This window comes from Typopeltis vanoorti, chromosome 16 (genome assembly GCF_054136105.1).
Source record: "Typopeltis vanoorti isolate ZY-2024b chromosome 16, IOZ_Tvanoo_1.0, whole genome shotgun sequence".
In the NCBI taxonomy this organism is placed as follows: domain Eukaryota; kingdom Metazoa; phylum Arthropoda; class Arachnida; order Uropygi; family Thelyphonidae; genus Typopeltis; species Typopeltis vanoorti.
Window position 1 is genome coordinate 104,795,606 of NC_143564.1, and position 24,954 is coordinate 104,820,559.

The following is a 24,954-nucleotide window of genomic DNA, read 5'->3' on the forward strand; positions in this document are numbered from 1 at the left end:
GTACGTTCAACACACATTTTTGCATACGCTCCAGTTGTCTTTTGGCTCTGTGTATAGCGCCATTTAAACGGGCAATTTCGCTACTCGCATTTATGTCACCATTTTCATTATCGATCAAATCATCCATTCTTTCGGTGTTTCTACCTTCATTTACACTTTCAGCGACGCTCTCACACATATCTGGTACTACCACGCAATTCTCTAGTACACCGCCATTTTCTACATTTTGACTACGGTTAACGATATCAGTCTCGATACACGAAACACGCTTGAAGTCCTCATTCTCTTTACACTTTCTACACATATTAACTCCACTATCACTTTCTAACCAGACTCCTACCGCTCTTCGCAAGGCATACATCTCACAGACAGCACATTGCATAAATTCTTTTACATCAAAACTCTTAAACAAGCATGGCGACCTGGCCGCCATTTTTTTCTTTATCGGTGCCATGTGTACGCTATCTTTTCTTAAAAATAATAATTAAAATAACAGAAAACACGCAAAAATTGCACAGACACACCAAGAAACAAAAAGCAAACAATACTACTTAAAATTCTAGTAAAATATCTAATGTTAACACAAAATAATACTGATCTTTTCAGGAGCTCTCGACAAACCGACTATCTAATCCGTGCGACACCAAGCGATATGAGGGTATACTCCTTAAACATTTAGAAAAAAAATCTTTAACAGTTAAAAGACTAAGTGAAAAGAGCTGACGCTATATTGGCTTTGAAACATGGATATAAACAAATTAAAGACACATTACTTGAACTATCCATTTCTCCTCATGAAAAACCTATTTCTAAATTAGAGAGCTCATCATTGGCTGAACATTTTGACAAACCAGAAACAGCAATTTTAACAGTTGTATGGGACATAATTTTACAACGAATACATGCTACTAGTAAAGCTCTACAAGATCCCGATATGGATTTGTTTTTAGCTAAAATTTGTTAGTCTTTAGTTGGTTTTATTTTAGATATAAGAAATAGTTTTACTGCTGTAAATGAAGAAGCGAATTTATTAAGAAATGAGACAAAATTTAAAGATGAAAAGGAAAGAGTTAAAAAAACAAAAAAATGAGTGATGAAGTTCCACAATCTAACAATGGGATTATATTACATTGAAAAGAAAATTTCGCTGTGAACACTTTTAATGTCATTTGAGATAAGCTAATTTTGGAAATTAATGAAAGAATAAAAAGCTATTTCGACATATTAGATATGTTTGACATTTTTTTAAAGAAAGATATAGATCAAGACAAGTACAAGACTAGTATTAATAAAATTTTACAAACTTATGGGACTGATATTGATCCAGCAAAATTTACTGATGAAGTTAAGCAATTTTTAATAATGATAAAGGAAGAAAGTTCTTCAATTAAAAATATGTACAAATTTATAAAAGATGGGTTAAGGTCTACTTTTCTGAACGTAGAAACAATTTTAAAAATATTTTTGATGAATGCCTATTTCAAATAAAGTGCTGAACACTCATTTTCAGTGTTGAAATGAATAAAAAATTATTTATTCATTTATTCATTATGAAGTGACCTGTCGTTATTATGCATTGAATCAGATGTAATGGATTTGATTAATTATGATGACATTATAGATATATTTGCTAAAACCAAAGCCAGAAAAAAAACTTTTAGTTATTAATTTTTTTATTTAAATTTGAACTGATTTATTGAAAATATAAATATATATATACCAATGTTGTATTGTGTTATTAAAATGAGTTATTATGGAAATGTTGACTTTTATTTTCAATAAACTAAAAAATTACTCATTTTTGACGTCTCATAATGATGTTGTACTTTGGATCCCCAAAAGTATAAATGTGGCCCTGGAGCATTATACAGAGCAATACATACTCTATATTTAGGTTTGTCAGTCAGCAGTTATAATTGAAAGAAATACAGGAAGATGTGTTGATGTAAAATCAGAAGTAAAACAAGGATGCACATTATCTCCACTCTTATTCATCATCTATATAGATCACATTATAAAAGAAAGTGGCAGGCATTAAGCCTGATATTAGAGTTGGAGATGTCAAACTTTTATGCTGATGATGATGAACTCCTAAACACATCTAGTGCAAGTCTCCAGGGTTCACTAACTAAAGCGAATAACAGCTGTAACAAATTTGGCTTGAAAAGCAGATAAAAAGAACCAAAACTATGAAAATAGGTAGGAGCATAGAAAACAAACAATTTTTTTTTTTTTTTTTTTTTTTTTTTTTTTTTTTTTTTTTTTTTTGAAGATTGAAGGGAATGCTATGAACTGTTAAGTAGGTATATCCCAGTTTATGGGATATACCTACTTAACAGTTCTACTTAACAATTTTCTGGATTTCTTTATGAAACAAAAAAATGAATTCTCATTTTGCATAAGGATTGTTTTTGTCAGCTCCCTACTCACATGTAATGTATAACCTGCGGCAGGTTTAATATTGTGATGGTCTCTGAGTTAATCAGGGGAACCCCACTCCATAGATACTAAACATGTAGTTTTTTGAAGCTACTTCAGTCCTCTAGAAACTAGGGTCATGCTAAGCAACAAAAATCATCAGTTGATCCTGATGTGTAACCTCAAGAGGTATGCAGGATAACAAGACAGTACTACATGGTTAAGTTTACATTAATAGCAATCTCCTATCACCACTTTTCTTCCAAATTAGTGTATTATTTGTCAGCACTTCAATATCATCATATCTAATATTTCAGTCTTCTAGGGTAATTCTGACCGAATCAACCCACCTAGATTTTTGTCTTCCTCTGAGTCTTTTTCCTACCACCTTGGCATCAGGCACCTGTTTTGCTAACATTTCCAAGCAGTAACCACATCTCCTTAGATTAGCTCTGCTCACACATATTCATGAATGTTAACAGCATTATATTCCTTCCTAATATCTTCATTTTTAATAAGATCCATTTATGCCATCTGTTCACTTTCCTAATTTTTCTCAGAACTTTGATATCTGTGGTCTCTATTCTTTGATCCAGTATGTTATTTCAACTCTTGGATCTATAACTTAAAACTAGTTTGAACACTGTCTTATACTGCTAGTTTAGTATTTTGGAAATATCTCTCTTATTCCATATAATTTTTTTCAACTGGCTTCCCACCATGTCAGTTTTGCTTATTCTGTTATGTTTGCATATTTAATTTGTCATCTGCACTAAAAATGGTACCTAAGTAGCTGAAATATTTTACATATTCTGTAGGGTCTCCTTTGAGAATGTAGTTGAAGTTCTATGGTCCTGTCTATTTTCATTTTCACAGTTGGGTCTTCTTTTTTGCTGATTTTCATGCCAAATTTGTTATAGCTGTTATTATTATTATTATTATTATTATTAATTAGGCCTCCAGGAGTCAAAAGACTCATTGCGGGAGGTCCTTCCTAGGAAACACAAAGTCTATCATACCACTCCTTAAACGGATTGACCATTCCTGCTCTCACCACTCTTTCAGGCAATGCAGTTAAACCACCCTCCATGCAAAGAAACCACTCCTCACCCTCTTGCTCACAGTTTCCTTTCGTAACTTCTAGGAATGGCTGCTTGTCATCACTCCTTCCTGCTTTCAACCAAGCGAAAGAACTCCCCAGTATCAACCCTTTAACCACCTCTCAACGGTTTAAAAGTCTCACTCATATCACCTCTCCTTCTTCTATCCACCAATGTGGACTGCAGAACAGTCCACATTCCCTCTGCCGATCCTCATAACTAACATTGTACAGTCCTGAAATTGTCTTTGATATCCTTCTTTGTATCCTTTCCACAATTCATTTATCCCCTTCAAATCCTGGGGACTAAATTTGAGAACAATAGTCTAAGTGTGGTCTGATATTCCAAAAGGAATGATATTTAGTTTAGTTAGAAAATCCTGGGGATTTGCACTTGATTTGTTTAGATGTATAGCATCATCTGCATAAAGCAAAGAACTAAATTTGATGTGTCTGATTCTAAGAGTAAGTTTAATGCCACTTTCTTTCATAATGCAATCCATATGAATGATGAATAATAGGGGAGATGTGTGCATCCTTGTCTTATGCCTTATTTTACATCAAACCATCTTCCTGTATTTACTTCAATTCTAACTGCCGACTTACAGCTTAAATATAGACTATTCATTGATCTGCATAATTTCTATTGAAAAGCTTTTCTCCAGGCAGCATATGCCTTTTTCAGATCTACAAAACTTAAGTGCAGATTCTAGTTATATCCTCACTGAAAATCTGATCTAGATAGTCTCTATTTGGAACCCAGCTTGCTCTTCTCAAAGTTTTTCCTCCACGATTTTTCTTAACCTGTTCTCATTCTTTCATATCTAAGGTTTTTCAGTGACTTCCAGAACATTTTTCCACCTTGCTGATATTTATCTTTTCTATTCTTACCGAATTTTTAGCCATGACTGGTGTTTAGCTACTTTTAATATAGTTTAGCTGTTAGCTTTCTTACATTTTTCTCTGTATTCTTGTATGGCATCTTCTGACTTATTCTGACTAGGAACTTTTGGTATGCTTTGTTCTTATCCTGGACTGTTCTTTAGCTTCTTGTGTCTACCATGGTGTTCTTATTTTTCTGTTTTTTCAGACAACTTCACCACATGCCTACCTTGATGAATCACTCAGTGTTTTCTTGAGAGTTTGCTGCTGATACACCAAGGTTTGGTTCTTGTTTAATTGAACTGTTTAATTTTTTCTGGAATATAATGTCTACAGTTCACTACTACAGTAAAACTGCTCAACTTAAATTCTTTTTAATTCTTTCTTACATATTGTTCTTTTCAATATGGTATTCATTTCTATCCTGCTTAAAACTATGCAATGATTACTTCCCATTTCAAATCCTCTGTATGTTCTTTTATCCTGAACCAGCATGAAAATATTGCTATGAACAGTAACTTAGTCAATGAGTTCTTCCTTATTTTCTAGAAATAAGAAAAGCCTTCTTATTTCTTCTCTCCATGTGAACTTGTATACATCTTTACTTGGGAAAATGGTGTTAATATTAATTAGTCCTCATCTTGAGCAGGAATCCAGCGGGTACTTACCATTATTATTGGACTTGCTCTTTTCTCCAAATTTCCCCAAAACTTTTCTGTATGCCTGGTGGGATTCATTTCTTTCTCTGCCGTTTAGATCTCAAGGACCAACTTTTCCATTTTTTATATCAGCTGTCTTGTCTAATGACTCAAATTCCTTCACTTCTTCCTTTGGGTTCTCTTAACTCACAGGCACAAATAAATTTCATCATCCATTCCCATTTTGAAATTTGCTTACATAACAAGAAGTTTGTCATTGCTACTCCTTCCTTTCTTTAATCATTATTAGTTGAATATAACATCTTATGTTTATTATTTAGTAGGATCTTATCTGTTTTAGTCTTCTTTGTCAGAGTAACATCAATTATTTCCACACAGCACCTCTCGAGTTCTTCTGCAAGTTCAGTATCCTTTCTATTGATGCTCTGTATGTTATTTCTTATCTTCAGTTTGGAGGGGGGTCTTAAGCAGGTGATGCACCAACCAGTATGACATCATGTTTTACCATCATTTTTATTTCTGGTTTCAGCCAATAGAGTATAGTTTGTTTCGATGTCTGAAATTGCCAGCCCATCCTTGTTCATTCCATACGTGGTGGATACCTTCTAACGGTGCACCACGTGAGGATTGGACATTAGTTCAGAAGCTCCGGCTCAGTCTTTTTATGTATTCCTAAAAAATATGTGAACGTCCCTCCCAGTTATCAGGCTTTGACCTTTAAGTGATCCCCCCCCCCCCCAAACAACAATCTGTACTACCTAAAGTCTTTAATAAATATTCATCCACAGCTTTTGTGGATGAATATTTCTGGTTGAAGCTTAGAGACTCAATCAACCAACTAGGTTCAGCATAAGTAATGATTTCATAAATTGAAATGAAATTTAGGCATCATTTTATCCTTGTTTATTCTTTACTTCACATCAGTGTTTCTAAATACTCCTCTGAGAAGTGAGAGAAGTAACACTGAGAAAGGATGCTTAATATCTGCATTTTCAATAGAAATTTTCTAGTCTGCACTGATTTTAGGGGTGAGATAGTATGGTTTAAGAAGCAAATTTTTGTGCTTGCCATGTTACTGTTTTTATTTTAAGGGTAGGGAAACCAAATTTGTGATAAAATATTTTTCCACTTTTGAAGAACCATAAAGAAAGTGTTCAGGTTCAATTTACTACAAGCAGTCTTGTAGTGTACTGAAGGTCATTATTCTTGATAATTATATATGGTTTATTATAAATTTCTTTCACTGAGTATTTAATTATATTGACAGTTATCAGTTATTGTTTGTGATAGTGATTTTTCTAAACTGTGTCCTAGCCTCTACTAGATTTGTGAAATGTGACAAGTGTCATCATTTCTTTGTTGTTCTTTCTGATGTGGATTCTAAGAAGACCCTAAAGGAAAATCGCATTACAAGTGATAAAGCAGGAGTGACAAGGCAGCCACCACCACCCCCTAAGAAAGTATGTTTAATATCTGCATTTACAGTAACTGGAAAATTATTATTTCCATTTGTAGTAGGATGTGTTTTTTATTTATTTATTAAATAAATAAAATCCTAAAGACTGCATTCAGCTAGTATACTTACAGGATATCTATCCTGTTTTCACAAGCTCTTTGACCACATTTTGATTGAAAAAATGCATAGTCAAATGTCTGTTGACATTTTGCAGTAATTAACTTATTGCATCTTCACAGTAAACTTATAGAACAATAAGTCTGATCAAATGGTTACAGAAAGAAATAAGTGTGAATAGTTGCCAGAATTACAGTAGCTTCTTAGAAATGTTTTTGCTGATATTATTTCACATGAAAGAAACAGATGAGATAGAATACTTTTTAGCGATCACTCTACCAGTTTTGTGAAAATTCTTGTGTTTCACATCATCAGGAGAAATTCCTCCTAGACAGTCCAATGAACATGAAAAACGAGAGTTCAGAGGAACAGTGATTCTACTTTATATACAATTAGTCAGAGACAGAATATCAATGATACTACATCAACAAAATATAAAGGTGTAGGTTTCTACCCTCTGAACAAGATCTGTAATCTCCTGAAACCTTCAAAACCTCCCTCTAATCTCAAGAAACCTGAAAATCAACTGTGCTTGTGGTTTGCGCTACATAGGGCAGGCAGGTCAGGTAAAACACATCAATCCAAATCAGGGATGTAGAGAACAAAAGGAAACACAAATCTGGACTGGCGGCACATACAACTCAAACCAAGCATCAAGTATTATCACAACAAACCAAAATGCTCCACATAGATTACAATTTTTTTTCTTTTTTTTTTTTAGATTACACATTCAAGGAGTCAGCTGAAATGATCAAGCATCATCAATAGTGCAGTTTAAAACAAGAGAATGATTCTATATTAAGTCTCTTCTCTAATTCAAACAACCAGCACACACACACACACACACATACACATGCAGTCACAGTTGTTTGCAGCGGATCACTAACCAGCAAACAGCATCATAGTAAATGTGCATTTTCCATTGTTATTTGTGATTTGTAAATATTTGTGAATTATATGAATTAGCCTGTTATAAACTGCATTTTTAGTTTATTCATATATTTCTTCTGATGGTGTGAAATACAAGAAATTTCACAAAACTTGTAGAGTGATCAATAAAAATTATTCTATCCCATATGTTTCTTTCATGCGGAATAATACTAGCAGAATGTTTTTTCTAATATGTCCTCAATCCACAGAAGCCTACACAAGTCACTTCTGTTGAAGGAAGCCTTTTATTTTTAATTTTAATAATTCCAAGGGACAGATTCCATATTTAGAAATCAAGACAGACAGTAAATTTTATTAAGGTTAGCATGTTCATAAGGGTTTCGCTAGATTATTTTTCATCATCATCATTAAATTCCTGCCATGTACCCTCAAGGAGTGTACAGGATATGATAGTACCACATGAAAAATTTACATCATTACTAACTTCCTATCTACAATTTTCCTCCAAATCAGTTTGTTACTTGTCAAGACTCCAACATTACCAGATATTATTTTTCTATCGTCTAAGGCACTTTGTACCGTATCAATCAACCTATATCTTGGTCTTCCTCTGGGTCATTTTCCTGCCAACTTGGCAGAGAACACTTGTTTTGCTAATCTTTCCTTGCTCATTCTGTTTAAGTGACCATACCACCTGAGATTTGATCTGTTAACGCATTCCTGGATGCTGACAATGTCAAGTTCTTTCCTAATAGTGTCGTGTTTAATATGATATTGCCATTGATGCCATCTGCTCACGCCTCTAAACTTTCTCAGGACTCTCATATCTGCAGGCTCTAGTCTTTGGTCAAGTGTTTTACTTCTGACCCAGCTCTCAGATCCATAAGTTAAAACTGGTTTGAACACTGTCTTGTATACAGCTAATTTAGTGTTCCGACTAATTTTTCTCTTATTCCATATGAATTTATTCAATTGACTTCCTACCATACCAGCTTTGTTGATTCTGTTGTCTATTTCCATATTTAATTTAACATCTTCACTAAAAATCATGCCTAAGTAGCTGAAATGTTTTGCTTGTTCCACAGGTTCTCCATTCACAACACAGTTGACATTTTCAATGATTCTACCTATTTTCATTGTCTTTGTCTTTTTATTGCTGACCTTCATACCATATCTATTACAACAGTTATTCAATTTTTGTCAGAGAATCTTGCAGATTTATAGCGGATTTATTTAGAAGTATAACATTGTCTGCATAAAGCAAAGAGCTGACATTAACATCTCCAATTTTGATATCATGTTTAATACCACTTTCCTTCATAATGTGATCCATATCGATAATGAATAACAGAGGGGATAATGTACATCCTTGTCTCACACCAGATTTAACATTAAACCATCTTCCTGTACTTCCTTCAATTCTAACTGACTGCTGATCTACAACTCAAATAAAGACTAAGTATTGCTTGATATAATGCCCCATTGACACAATATAACTGTAGCGTATTGAATAGCTTCTCTCTTGGCACCTTGTTATATGCCTTTTCCAGATCGACAAAACTTAAATACAGATCTTTGTTATATTGATTTCTCCACTATTTGTCGTAAAGTGAAGATCTTAACCTGACAGCCTCTATTTGGCCTGAATCCAGCTTGTTCTTCACCAAGTTTTTCTTCCACAATTCTTCTCAACCGTTTTTCAAGTATACTTGCATAGATCTTGCCAGGAACACTCAGCAGGGAAATACCTCTGTAATTCTCACATTGTTTTATTTCCCTTTTTATATATTGGTATTCTATGAGAGCTCTACTCCAATCATCGGGAATTTGTCCCTCTGTCCAGGCTTTCTGAACTATGCAGTGCAGCCACTGTAAGACTTTTATACCACCATACTTCAGCATTTCTGGTCGAATATCATCTACTCCTGCTGCCTTTCCACATTTCAAGCCTTTGATGGCTTTTTATACTTCAAGTATGGATATGTATTCCTAACTGCATGCCTGGTCAGTGTTTTTTACCACTGTGCTGTCATCACTGCTTGTTTCATTTAGCAGTTTTTCAAAGTAATTACTCCATACTTCAAGGATATCTTTTTCTCCCGTTTTCATGTCACCTTTATCATCTCTAATTCCTTTTATAGCACTCTTTCCTCCATTCTTAAGCTTCTTCAACAACCTCCAGAATATTTTGCCACCTTCTTGATATTTATTTTCTATGTTCTTACCAAAGTCCTCCCATGACTTTTGTTTAGCTAGTTTTACACAGTGTTTAGCTTTCTTACATTTGTCTCTGTATTCTCTAAGAGCACAAGCTTACTTATTTGCCAGGAACTCTTGATATGCTTTCTTCTTTTCCTTCACTGCCTCTTTAACTTCCTGTGTCAACCATGGCGTTCTAATTTTTCTATCCTTGCAGACAACTTCACCACATGCCTCTCTAGCTGAATCAATCAGGGTTTTCTTCAAGGCTTGCCACTGAATCTCCAAGGTTTGGTTCCTGTTCTCAAACTCTTTCATTTTTTCTTCAATAATCTTTATGTATTTTAATCTACAGTTCACATCTGAGAGCTGCTCAACTTTTATTCGCTTTAAAACTTTCTTATATGTCATTCTTTTCAATATGAAATTCAATTTTATCCTGCTCAAGACTAAATAGTGATCACTTCCAATTTCAAATCCTCTGTACACTCTGGTGTCCTGCACCATGGGGAAAACATCACTATCAACAATAACATAGTCGATGAGACTTTTCTTATTCCTTGCCTCTTCTCTCCATGTGAATTTGTGCACATTTTTATGTTGGAACATGGTGTTAGTAATAACCAGTCCATGTCCTGAGCAGAAATCCAACAGGTATTTGCCATTATTATTAGCTTTGCTCTTTTCTCCAAATTTTCCCAAAACATTTTTGTATGTCTGACAATCACTTCCTACTCTGCTATTTAGATCCCCAACAAGGACCAACTTTTCCTTTTTCATTGTGTCAGTTGCTTTTTCTAAAGCCTCAAAAAATTCCTCCACTTCTACGTTAGTAGAACCTTCTGTGGGACCATAGGCACAAATAAGTCTCATTGTCCAGTCCCCATTCTCATAATTGCCCACATTACTCTACTTGAGACCGACTGCCATTCAAGAAGATTAGCCTTGTATTTTGTGTTGAATACTGTGGCTACTCCTTATTTTCCTTAATTGTCATTTCCTGAATATAACATTTTGTATTTATTGCTCAGAAAGATCTCGCCAGTTTTAGTCTTTTTTGTTTCAGTCACCCCTATTATGTCGATCTGGTACTTATCTAATTCCTCAGCTAGCTCCATTTCTTTGCCATTCAAGCTTCTTTTGTTGATAGTACCGATCTTTAACTCTGGTGACGTTGAGTTTGGGTTTGTTTTCAGATTTTTTCCAGTAGCTGACTTTTCGCTGTTCGCCCTGGTTCTCTGGCGAAAACAACGGGGGCCTTGTTTAACCAGGTGACGCCTCAGCCGACATGAAATTTTGTCATGTTGTACCATCATTTTGTATTTTGGTTTAACCAATAGAAATACAATTTGGTTGACTAATTCCCAAATTGCCAGCCCATCCTCATTCGTTCAGTATCCGGGTAGATACCCAACAGGGTGCACCATGAGAAGGTGAGGATTGGACATTAGGTCAGAAGCCCTGGTCGGTTCTCCACATTCCTTTAAAGGCTATGTGGGGGTCTCCTCTCAGTTATACAGCTTTTTAAGCCTTTCATATTGAAAGTTGCTTTTTTTGCACTATTTTTGGTTTTCTTTCTATGATATCTATTCACATTGGGCTTTGTCACATTGCACATTAAGATACATTTTTAGAAATTCGTCAATATTTATGGAATACTACAATCAGTGTTTTCAGTAGATTTTTTTGTATAAAACTTCTGTTTGTGAATTGTCTTATGGTATAGCAAATCTCAAAAGTAATGTTATCTTGTTCAAGTCATAAAAAAAACAAAAAAACTTTGCATTTTAAAGATATTATGATTACATAAATGGATTAGTTTTTGCAGAAACATATTCTTGCATCCATTGATAGCAGTATTTTGATTTTAAGATACATCATCATCGTATATTGTACAAGAACAACAAAAGAAAACAAAAGCAGTCATTTAGTCACTTGCTACTCAATACTCCCAGTAATGAGTAGCAAGTTTAATAGCACTGTGTATATACTATTTTAAACTGCTGTGACCATTTATATTTTCTGCAACTGAAGGTTTTATGTAATTGTTGCTTTAAGAAAGGACGTGGGTGAATATACTTAATAGCAGTAAATGCAATTGTTGCATTTTAGGACTAGAGTTTCTGTTCTTATATCCCCTGCAGTTACCAAAATTACAATTAAACATTTGTGTGAAAAAATGTATGCATGTCATAGTCACTGTTTTTTTTTATCAAGTGATATAATTTCTTTGTTTTTATATTCTTTGTTTCACAATAAAACAGAATGTTTCATATATATTTCTATATCAAATAGTCATTGGTATATCAATATGTGTCAGAATGCGGATTTTGCATAAAGCTTCATGATTTCTTATTACATTTTTTGCATTGTGATTTAAAAAAATAAAAAAAAAACTCTAAAAGTAGTCTTTTATCTTAATAATCTAATTTTTAGAATAAATTTTCCTTATTTATTATTTTGAAATAGTATTAGGACATTGTACTGTATGTAGTGCTACATTAAAATTTATGCTTTTGTATTGCTATGCAATGATGGATGGGAGGGAATGTTATTCCATCATTTTCTTGATTTTCTTCCTAAGACTCAATTAACATATATAAATCATGCCACACTCAGATATATCGTGATCATACCATATAATTCAGTGAATTGTCCCTCGCTATAGTCATTTACTAAGTTAAAAATATATACAAACAATATAATTAGTTTTTGCAACAAATTTCTCACAGTTTGCTTTTTTTTTTTACCTTCCCAAATCAAGCCAGTCATGAATGTACGCTTGCATAGCTAGACATTATGGATTACATATAATATGAAGGTGGTGTGAAAAGTTCTCTGCCTAACAATGAAAAAATGAATTTATCATTTTAAAATTATTTTTATTTTTCAACATAATCTCCCTTAAGACTAATACATATATTCTAGCGATGCTCAAATGCCATTATCCCATCCCTTTAGTGATTCTCAGTAAGATCTGCAAAATACCCCTCTACAGCTGCAATCACCTCTTGATTCAAAGAAAAACGCTGACCAACGAGGATGAGTTTTAGTTTTGGGAAGAGATAGAAGTCAGAGGGAGCCAAATCTGGGGAATAGGGTGGATGTTACAACGTGCAGATCCCTTAATTTTCCCATTGCCAAAACACCTTTGTGGGCAGATGCATTCTCCAGATGAAAGATGATTTTTTCTTCTGCAAACCGGATTTTTTCTCATGAATTTTTTTCGTCTAGTCTGGTTAAAAGATTGGAATAATATTCCCTGGTTATTATTTTATCCTTTTAAAGATAATTAATAAACAAAATGCCTTTAGCATCCCAAAACAGTAATGCCACGACCTTTTCTACTGATGGAACTGACTTTCTCTTTTTTTTTTTTTTTTTTTTTTGGTGCTGAACAACCGGCTTCTGTCCACTGTTGACTGCTGTTTGGATTCTGGTGTGTAATGGTGAATCCATGCCTCATCCATAGTAATAAATTGATGCACAAAATCAGTTTATTTTTGTTAAAATGCTCCAAGCACTGTTCAGAGATTTTCATGCAAGTGCGTTTTTGATCTGCTGTGAGCAAGTGAGTTGCGCAAAGCTTTTTCACTTGCAAAATATATCCTACATGTTCTTTTGAAATGCCTATAGTCTCAGCAATTTCATGCACTTTGACTCGCCGGTCATCCAATACCATAGCATGCACTCGATTCATGATTTCTGGTGGTGTTACACTTTTTGGATGTCCTTCATATGGATCATCTTCAAGGCTGGTATGGCCATGTTTGAACTCGGCAGCCCATTTCTTAATTGTCTAAAACAAAGGAGAAGAGTGCACATAAACTTTTAAGAACTTCGAATGACTTACAAAGAAGTAATTTTATAACCGCATGATACTGAATTTTATCCATTTCAAGGGATACAGACAACAATTTTGCTTCAGACAGCTGTATAAAACAAACTATTTGATAGAATGACTTACAATTTCACATGGATGCTTTATGACAGATGTACCAATGTAGAAAAAAAAATCTTGCCAATAGTGTTGCCATCTATGGTCGACGCTGAGAACTTTTTCACACCACCCTCATACATTTATCTATAACTATAATTATTGCATTTTCTTTTCTTCCTCAAAGAAATGCATGAATATAAATCCTGTGGTTACATAGGTTGAAATATAATTTGCTGCACATTTAGTAATTTAAGTGTATGTACCACCTGAATATATAATTTCATTGTTGATTACTTATATATCCTGAAACTAACCAATTCTTTTCTTTTCCGCATTGCTTTGATTTCACAGGATAGCACATGTTACTATTGGTAATCCCATTAATAATCAAGAAGCTAATTCATAGTCATAACAGTACCAATTCTCTAAAGATGGAATTATAGTTATAAAACTTGGAAGATCTTGGAAATGACTATATCAAATTGCTACCCACAAAGCATGGAAGATGATTCATTTATTATTTCTGTAGATACAGAAATATTAATCAAATTGCCTCCCTTTCTTTGTGGGTAGCAAGAAATTTTGACAGATCCATTTCTAGGGTCTTCCAAGTTTTTTTGTTTGTAAAATTACTTTATATAGATTAGGTAGATGAGCAGAAATACCTTGTGTATAGAACATGTTAAAGGAACAACCAGCATGAAAAAACTATGACAGGACACATAGCATTGAAAAACTAAAAAGGTAAAAGTTTTGTTTGGTGGGAATGTATCTAGAAAATGCAAGTTGAAACCACTACTTGTTCACATCTCCAAAAACCATCAGTTAAAAGATAATGTGCAGAGACAATTTCCTTAATATATTGTGTTTGTTAGCACTAAAGTGGGGTCAAATTGCAAAATATATTTAATGTGTTCAGCGTTTAAATATTGTCCAACTGGATGTGATGTAAAAGGTATATTTTATGTATTTAATATAGGATGTTTATCTTCTTTTTTTTTTACTATATAATATTTCTGCATTGCATTACGTTTATTTTTTGCATATGTGTTTGACATGACAAAGTATTATGAAAGATCAGGGTAAGATGGGGAGGGGGAATCCAAGTTATGTAAACTTTGACTTGTGCAAGGAGTTGCAGAGCAGTATACGTATGTATGGCGAGGAGTGTATGTATATTTCATAACATTGAATAATTCATTTCTTGCAACATGCTTACTGATTAAAGTAGAAGAAAAGCAAAATATTGCTAGGAATAACTAAATCATAAGAAGTAAATTCCATAATTAAAGAAGTCAGTGAGAATCATCCTTACGTACTACATGTTATAATTCTGCTTATTAGAGGTCAGAAGCGACTTGAAAAGTTCCATGTTTTTGTCTCTAGAGCAGGGTTTCCAAATTATCTATTATTCAACCTGTAATACTAATGTATGATAGGCGTATAATCTGTCATGGGTTAGATTTGCATTCAAAAAAAAAAAAAAAAAAGTCAAGAATTACAAATTGATGTATTGCATAAAAAAATAAAAAAAAAGATGGTCGGTTATCACAGACTATTGTATTGCATAATAGCAGTGACATCATTACTATTAACATTTGAATGTAGAGCTGTTTTTTGCTCTCTAAAGTATATCTCTATTCACAATTTTGTTATCTCTATAATTTTTCCATTAAAATGGTCCATTTGCAACCAAAAATCGAAATGATTCAAGAAATTTTAATAGAAATCTTAAATACCAAACTTTATTAAATTTCATTCCAATGAGGGAGGAATTATTATTATCATTCAGATTCATTTTGTTAATGAAAATTGTTTAGTTATAGAGAAAAATAAAAATAAAGACTCATTCATAAATGAGTCTTGAACCTAAAACTAAAAATTGGTTAAAGCACATGACCAAATACACATCAATTACACCCACATAAATTGTTTATATACCCTCCAGTTTGATATTGTTCCATGTTGAATTTTCAGTTGTGATATTTCTACCATTTTTGCAAAACTATCACTGTGAAATTTATTTTCAGAGAGGACTATGGATGGTGGTAATTTAAAAAAACAACAAAAAATATGATGTGTGTATAGGTGATCCTTACTATAGAAACTCATAGGGATTAGGAATAGTTTATAGCAGATAGTTTGCTATACTGAATTTTCTCTACAAACCAGTGCCCATGGGACTTTGGTCAAGACTATTGTGGAGTTTGTTACAGTGAGTGAGTTTGTTATGATGATATTTGCTATAATAAAATTCATCGTTAACTTCAATCCATTTTTTGCTTATTTATTATAGATATATAATTTGTTTTGCCTAATTTTGCCATTATAAATGGACTAGTTGAAATCAAAATTGAAATGGTTTGACAAAATCAGGCAAAACAAAATTATCCTGTGCAGAATTTATTAATGTTCGATTTTAACATTTGAAAGCAAAATGAGACCATGTGGACATATTCTAATTATGTCACAAATTTTATTTAATTTCATCTGGTCATAGGAGAATTGTTTCACTATACAATCTTAACCCATTTTGTCCCTTGAAGTCATCATCATCAGTTGCATCAGTCTTGGGACTGGTAGCTCAGCAGCAATTTCCTCCATTCCGCTCTGTCATTGGCTTTCTTCTTAACCTCCTGGTAATTCCTCAAACCCGTGCTGTCTTTGACTTGGTCAAGAAAGCTTTTCCTTGGTCTGCCTCTTCTTCTTTTCCTCTCTCTTTTGCTTTCAGTTATTCTTTTCACAAGTCCATCATGTCGAAGTATATGTCCAAACCACCTATCCCTTCTAATTTTGATTGATTTTATTAGTTCCCTTGAAGAGTTTGATGAAATTGAGGTGGCTCAACACGTTCAAGTTGGGAAGATCAAGTCACTTGTTTATCTTCCCGATAGGACTTCTTATTACCTTTTTGTATGCTGCTTCCCTGTCATGTGGGTAGGCTGATCTGGCTCAAAGTTTTCATGACGTGTTAGTTGCAATACTTTTGGTAGAATTTTATTGCCGTTTTCTTGTGTGCTGCTTGTATGTCAGGCTGGTGGGTGACCTCACTGACACAAAGTTTATGTGGCATATTTGTTGCATCTCTTTGGTAAAATTTAGTTTGAAATTGGCATTTGTGATCTGCTTTAATGAACATCGAACATTTCAAATGCAATCAAACACACACTTATTTCGTGTAATTGAAAATTGGGACAATTGTTTTTAGTTAGATGCCGTGTTTGGTGGTACAAGAAACAGTTTTGCTTGAGGCTACACAGCATAGTTTCTCTGGGAGGAGACATGTTTCATTAGGTAGTGCCATTTTTATCCCAGTTGCAATATATTTGTTGACAAATATATTACGCAGACTGCAAATATCTCTGTACCTTAATTAGTGATACAATAAAACTATCTTTTTCTTGCATTAGCAGTATAGTGGCTGTTAATGATTTATATTTTGCAAACAAATCCCTCTCCATCTATTCATTTTTTTTTTTTTTTTTAAATTATGTCCATCATAAATGCAAATATGAAAGTATAGATTTATAGGATCATGTATTCTTCACTTGACCTTCAGATACTTATAACACAAGTGCACATAATATCACAGATGTAAATTATTCATACATTTAACAGTACTGAACATATATTTATTCATACCTATTCTTTCTCTTCCTTATATTTGTAATTCTTTACATCTTTTAGTAAATCAAGGATAGTAACCGATAATCAAATATATCATTCTCTTTAATTATTGTTTTTTAATATATTCTGAAAAGAACATTCATTTTCATGAATGTTCTTTTCAGACCTATCTCCTTTCACCTATCTCCCTCTCCTCAATGTGGGATTAGTTACATTCAAAGAAACCATTACGAAAGGTCTGATGACAAGTAGGAACAAATATGCTGGCAAATTCATTTGCTTTGACGGTTGGGTTCGCGGTGAGCAAGCTATAATCTCCCTGACTTGAACATGTTAACAGATTTTGGTATGGATGAATGATACTGAATTTCAATTTAAAAAAAAAAAAAAAAAACTAGGAATAACTTGTGCACATATAACAAAGGAAATCCAATAAGTGAGAGAGCATTTTGTGAAATGCATCTAAAAATGATTTTGGTGCTGATCTCTAAGTTTTGGGATATTCTTTTGAAGATGACCATATTAGCTCTTTAATTGTGTTCCAAAGACACTGTTAGCCAATAATTGCTACATATCATCATTAATTTTTTGTTTTGTTTTGTTTTGTTTTGTTCAGTAGTTTTTTTCTGTCCATTGTGATTAGTTTCATTAAATTTAAGTCAATTTAGGATTTATTGATAATTTCTTTTTTTTTGAGAAAATTACAAAGCCTGGGTTTCTTCATTTTCATGCAGTGAAACTGATGTAAAAAAAAAATATATTTATTAAAAAGTCTGACTTGCTGAGTCTGATCAGGACCTAAAAAATCAAGATAGATAAATATTTTCCTGGTATTGGCTGAAAAAAAAAAAAACACTGAGGTTCAATATGCATATATCGAAAGTTGTAGTGGTTGATAGCGATCATCTTGAAAAGATAAGTTCTGTGTCACTTTTGTTCATTTAGGTGTGGGTTTTTCTGCAGCCTTAACTAATGCTTTTCAGAATCCCTTTAGAACTTATAGTGTCCTTTTCTTTGAAATGTTTTGTAAGATTCTGGTATTTTTTACTGGCTGCAGTGTCCACAGCATTTTGAAAATTAGAAATGCTTGATTTTTCATATTGAATAAATTTTTAAATTCCAGATGGAAATATCTGCTTCTCTCAGGATTCCAGAACACAAGTATGTAATATATTTGACATTCATTTCAAATTATGGCGACTACATCCGTGTTAGAAATAATTATTTTAATTTCTTGACATTTTGACCTTCATATTAGCAGAGACAAGCTATATTACATTTCACATAGTATGCTAAAGAGACAATGATTTGATCAACGGTTATTCTACTGGCCTGTCCTCTAGTGAAAAAATGAAATAAACGAAATAAAATAAAATAGCTACATCAAATCTATATTCTGTTTATGACAACATCAGAGAAATTTTTCCACATAGTTTTATTATAGCAAAAGTGATGTCCTGATTTAACATGAGAATTGTTATATTAGATTTAAGATGCTGGAATACCTACAGTCAGTCCTATTGATAATTAACTCTTAGGGAGAATGGTTATGCAGGTAGAATATGTGCCGTCTATATTCTTGGGATTTTTAGACCATCATTATTGTTAAGATTAGGGTGTTTGATAAGAATTTCACAGGCCTCCTTAAATTTATGTTTATACTGTGTTTTGGTGTGATATAAACAACATTCTTTTCCAGTCAATTCTATGTAAAGTATTCAGGGAATACTTTATAACAGAGATTATAATAGTGTGGATACTGTGGTATGATTTAAGGCCATTTAGCATCTGTCCGTAGCAGAAGCTAGAGAAAACTGGATCCTGTTTTACTTAAGCGACAGATAGGATGCAGCTGATTTAGTTACATTATTATATTTTTGGTATTTAATTGTTTCAATTTAATATTTTAATTAAAGTTGGATGTGAGATGCTTTAAATGGTTTTTGAAGTTTCTCCCTTTGAAACTACGTGTTATTCTGTTTTATTAATTTTCATTAAGGTTCTGTATTTAAGTTGTTATGTATATTATTCTATAATTCATAGCTAATAAATAGCTTATTGAACTTGAACTTTTTATTTTTGGAGATTTTTAAACTTTTTATTTTGGAGATTTTTAAAATATATACAAGAATTCTTTCTTTTAAGATTACATGGTGATCAGCATTCATATTGAAGAATTTAAGGACACAAAATGCACATGTGGAAATGATTATTTTACTGATTATTAATAACATAACAATTGACGTTTCGATCCCTGTATCGAGATCATCATCAGAAGGATACATGTGTATAGGAACCAAGCTACGTCTTCCCTCAGGCTGCCTCTCCTTCTCAGTCTACCGCAAACCTACACACACAGGTCAGTACATAACACAAAACTTCTTATCACCACCCAACATAAAAACTAGGGGTCATAAGCATCCTTAAACACAGAGCTCAAACTATCTGTTCAAATGAACAAGCTCTTAACCAGGAATACGAGATCATCAACCATACCTTTATAAAAAATGGATACAGTGAAAAAACCATTCACAAGATCCTCTACAGAGATACCACTAAAAACAAAAAAGATTTCAAGAATGCTATTGCCTTACCATATGTTAGAGGCATTTCCGAAAAAATAGACAGAACACTACACAAATACAACATCAAAACCACCTTTAAACCTCCGACAAAATTAAGACACCTACTCAGTTCAGCCAAGGATCCTCTGCCACACCTAGCCCACCCAGGGGTTTACAAAATACATTGCACATGTCACATACCATACATAGGGGAAACAGGGCAAACCATCCCAATCAGGAAGTATGAACACAAACGACATATTAAATACCTCCATTTTGGAAAAACGCCTTTCTGACCACACACTTCAAACATACCACAGAATTGATTGGAAAGGTACCAAGTTCCTATGCCGCACCAAAACCTGGTTCAAGAGGAAATTCAAAGAAGCATGTGAAATGCTCAAACATAATCCAAATTTGAATAAAAATGATGGTCTAATCATTCCAAGAATGTGGAGGACCCATCTGCAACCTTCATAGCAACCACAAAGAAAAATCTCGATACAAGAAGACTTAGTGAAGGTGTTACAATTCCAGAAGAATCTTAATACATGAGGACTTTATAAGAGTTTATTGTAGTTTTCGTTTATTTTATTTTATTTTTAAATTTTTTTTTTATCACTAGAGGTCAGGCTAAGAAAAAGATTAGTTAACAACGTAGATTTAATTTACCTTTATAGAGTGCAACAGCATATAGCTTGGTTCCTATACACATGTACCCTTCTGATGATGACCTTGAGCATGGGTCGAAACATCAATTGTTATTTTATTAATAATTAGTAAAATAATCATTTCAGCACGTGTGTTTTGTGTCCCTAAATTCTTCAATACGAATATACAAGAATTGTCTACAATTTTCACTAGCTGTTTTGTCTGGCTTCTTCGGGACATGTGTAACAGTACAAGGAACTAACATTTGCTAGTAAAAAAGAAGAATGGAGTAACAGTCAAATAAATTAAACCGACGCGTAACATCATAAGCATGGAATGTGGCATATCAGTCATTGCCTATTGAGTGCGTTGTATAGTTTATAGCAAAATGAAATTCTGATAAGCTGAGCGAACTTATTAGGCTTTTCCAGATGTCTTTCAGAATCATTCCTTGATTTCTATTTAGATATTCTCCAGAACGGAGTACAATCGTGGCCTTCTTTGAAGTGTCTACATTGAAAATCCTCTTCTATATAGGGCATGGAGCTTTTATCCCAATCGATGGTATGGTTAGAGATCGAAAAGTGATGGGCTAATCTCGAAGTATTTGTTCTGTTGTTGTTCACATCCCCTGCATGTTATTTTTTTCTATGTAATTTAATCCACAGGAACATGGAATGTTTTATACACCGATATATTCGAAGAAGGCATTAATGTCCTTTGGTGATCTTAAAATATGGCATATTGTCTTGACAGGTTTGAGAGCAGCTCTGACATTGAAAGACTCAAGGAGTTTGGCAATTTTTGTTGACACTGAGCCTGCATAAGGGGTGACGATGTATATTGCATGACAGGAGGTTGCTGCTGTGGAGGGTGTTTATGAAGAATCTTTTTGATTATATTTCTTGTAACCGTTGTTTACTAGGGTCTGAGATATGAGAGTGAGTTCATCAAGGAGATCTTTTTCTTCTGAGATAATGTTGGTCACTCTATTCTTAAGCATATGTATTATGCTGAATTTCTGTACAATATGGTGAGTCGATTTGAAGTGCAGGTAACGTCTGGTATTTGTTGGTTTTCGATAGATTGTGAGCTGGATTTGTCCATTCTCTTGTTTCTTGATTGGTATATCTAGAAAAGGCAATTGGTTATTCTTTTCAAGCTCTAATGTGAATTTTATTTTTTTGGTGGAAGGAATTTATTTTTGTGAGGAATTCAAATAAGGTTGTTTCTGTGCCTCTCCAAATTATGAAAACATCATCTACATATCTCCACCAAACTAATGGCTTTGGATTTAATTTGGAAAGGATATCAGCTTCTAATTTTTCCATGAACAGATCAGTGCAGGGAGGGTGATAAGGGACTGCCCATGGCTAAGTCATCAAGTTGTTCATAAAATGTGTCATTCACTTTGAAATAATTCGATTTGAGGCAATGATGAAAATGCTGAGCTGCATCATGTGGATAGAGATTATCCAGGATCTTGATAACGTCTTCAAGTTGTGCGTTGATAAATATTGAAACCACGTCTAAGCTTGCAAGGATGTCTGTTTTTAAGATGGAGATGCCTTTTAATTTTTCAGTGAAATGCTTAGAATTCTTTATGAAGGCATCTGATTTTTTTATATTTTCTTTCAATAGACCGGCTAGATGTTTAGCTAATAGATATGTAGGAGAATTTCTTCCATCGACGATCAGACAGAGCGGAACTCCAATTTTGTGCACTTTTGCAGCACCAGATAAGCATGGCGTCAGTGGATGTAGAGATTTCAGACTTTGTTGTAAGTCTGAAGACCAACTTGTCATGTTCTGTAATAGGTTTGTAGTCTCTTTTTGATTTTTTAAAGTTGGATCGAAATCTAATATGCGATAGGTTGACGTGTCTGAAACGAACTCGGTGATCTTTGTTATGTAATCTTTGATGTTCAAGATGACTTGAATAGATGAGTTGTATATCCTTGTTCTTCTTTAGGTTTGAGAGCGCTTGCCTTTCATGAGGAATTATATTGAATTTTGGTGATTTTGAAGTTGAAAGGATAATAGTGCTTTTTAATTGGATATCATTTGCTATTGTTTCTCTGGTCACTAATAAAGCCAATAAAAAGTTCCAGTTTGATATTTAAGAACTGACTAAATACAACACAAAAATAACAGTTAAGTTGTATTCTGTCTTCTTTTTTTTTCTTAGGTGCTGTTCACAAAATGCATCAAGTTCCCAAAGTCCAAAATTTGATAAATCTTATATTGTAATAATCAATTTTAAAATCTATTTAAATTTTAAAGGATAGAATTTAATGAATTCTGGGATTTAGAACAAGATGTCCACTGTTCAGTTTTGGTTTCATTAAGATCATTTTGTCCCCGCGGTTAGCCTAGTGGCTTTGCGCTTCGCAACCATATGCCTGGGGAAGGAGTGTCCTAGGTTCGATTCCCGTCCACGACGTGAGGAGCTTAAGGATCTTCCTCAGCCATAGCCAAGTTAGCCAGTCTTGGGCGTGGGCAGCAGGGTTTTTTCCGCCAGTTTATCTGGGGTTTTTCATCCCGCAAGCAGGCAAACCGGCCCCATGAACACACAGGTTACAGTCATAAATACTTACGGCAAGGAAGGCAATGGGAAACCACCTTGCTCATAATCATCTCTCCCTAGAATGGTAGCATATAGCTACCCTCCCCCGGCCGTATGGCAGATGGGAACCAGAAGAAGAAGATCATTTTTATTAAAATGATTCAGACTCATATTTTAATTTCACTGTGATTAAATAAATTTGGTATTTAGGATATCTTTTAACTTTTGTTGAGTCATTTCAGTTTTAGTTTCAAGTGTACCATTTGTAGTGGAAAAACAAATTTTATGTCTAGAGTTGATAAGTTAAAAATGGATAGATAAGTCATAAACATTAATTTTTGACATATGTTTGGCTTTACACACACACACCCACACACACACAAACTACCACCGTTTGATAGTTCATTTTAAATAATGGAAATTGATAATTTAAAAATTCAACACACCATTCAACAAAATTCAACCTTAACATTTATTTGGTCAAGCACATATAACCTGTGTACACTAATTTTCACTGTTCATCTAGTTTTAGGTTCAAAACTACTTGGTGAATGTTTAGCCATATTGGCAAAACAGTTTGATATGATAATTTCTTTCAGCCTTCTTGGAGTATATCGACGTTTGATATTTAGAATCACTATTAAAATCATTGTGTCATTTGAATCATTTTCATGATAAAATTACACAGAAGAAAATTATAAACTTATGGCAGCAGTTCCAAATCCATTTGTTGTGATAATAAATAGTATAGTATGAATGGCATTTAAAAATGCGTATAAAATTTTATGAGTTGGCAATCATTTCTGTACTTTTTTCATGATTTGTTGCAGTGATGTATTTAAAGTAAAATAAATCAGTTTTACAGTTAATCAAGATGCTGATGAGATGAGTTCCATTCAACCTCCTAATTTGTTCATATCAGTATGGAATACTTCATCTAGTAAATCATGAAACAGATAATGTTTGCACTTTAGAAATGGTCAGGTGGTAAGGCTTATATGTTAGCTATTCATAACTGTAGTTATTTAAGATAATTAAAATGTAGATATATTAACTAAATCAAATTCATTTAATACTTCCAGTATTTCAGCAAGGTCAAATTGCCATCATCAGGGAATGTGATATAATATGTGCACAGCAGGCACTACGCTGATCACCGAAGCTGAGGCATGTCACCTGAAAGTAAGCCTCAAGTCTTAAATGATGACCCTTAGTTGGCTAAAATGGGTGTCCTTGGCTGTTGGACTGAAGTACAGAGAATGAGAGCCTCTCCAATTTGGGGCAGTTACATGGAACCAAATTATTGAGGTTTGGATAGTTTCAAAAGGCAAAAACAGATTCAAAGAAATACTAGTCTTTCATATTTATGTTTGCAGCGATGGAGTAGAGTGACCATCTTCTAGCACATGTGGTGGGTGTCCAAAACATGATTATCAAGTCCCGTGTGAACATAATGGTGGAAACCTGCCTGTTGAGCCATAATAATATAGTCCACAACTGTAAGAGACCTGGTAAACATCTGGCAGGTCTAGGGACTGTGGCTCATCTTTGGTGGAGCAGGTAAGGGATTCTTATTTTTTATATGGTCTGTAAGTGGCTGTAAGGGTGTATTTTTTTAGGATTTTAGTTCATTTTTCAGGAAATAGTAATAGGCTTGTGTATAATTAAATTGTCTAGTAAAGGGAGACAGTTATTTTCCATTTCTTCTAAGGTGAATTGGATCCTGGAATGTTGATTGTTTAAATGTGCTAAAAAAAAATATTGAGAGCATTTCAGGCCATGTGGCTAAATGAGAACATATCATCAACAAAGTGTAACCAAGCAGTGGGGGTATGTGGGACAGTGTTTAAGGTTTTTTCTTCAAAGATTTCCATAAGGGGAGAAA

General features: G+C 33.6%; 1 protein-coding gene across 3 annotated transcripts in view; it reads left to right on the forward strand.

Moving 5' to 3' along the window:
• The window catches only part of ClpX (Caseinolytic protease chaperone subunit), a 201,486-nt gene that overhangs the window by 47,596 nt on the left and 128,936 nt on the right, over positions 1 to 24,954 (forward strand). For all 3 annotated transcript variants that reach the window (XM_090406130.1, XM_090406128.1, XM_090406129.1), the window contains one exon: positions 6,373 to 6,518. In XM_090406130.1, the coding sequence (XP_090262256.1) occupies positions 6,373 to 6,518 (146 nt within the window). The remainder of the gene's footprint in view (positions 1 to 6,372; positions 6,519 to 24,954) is intronic.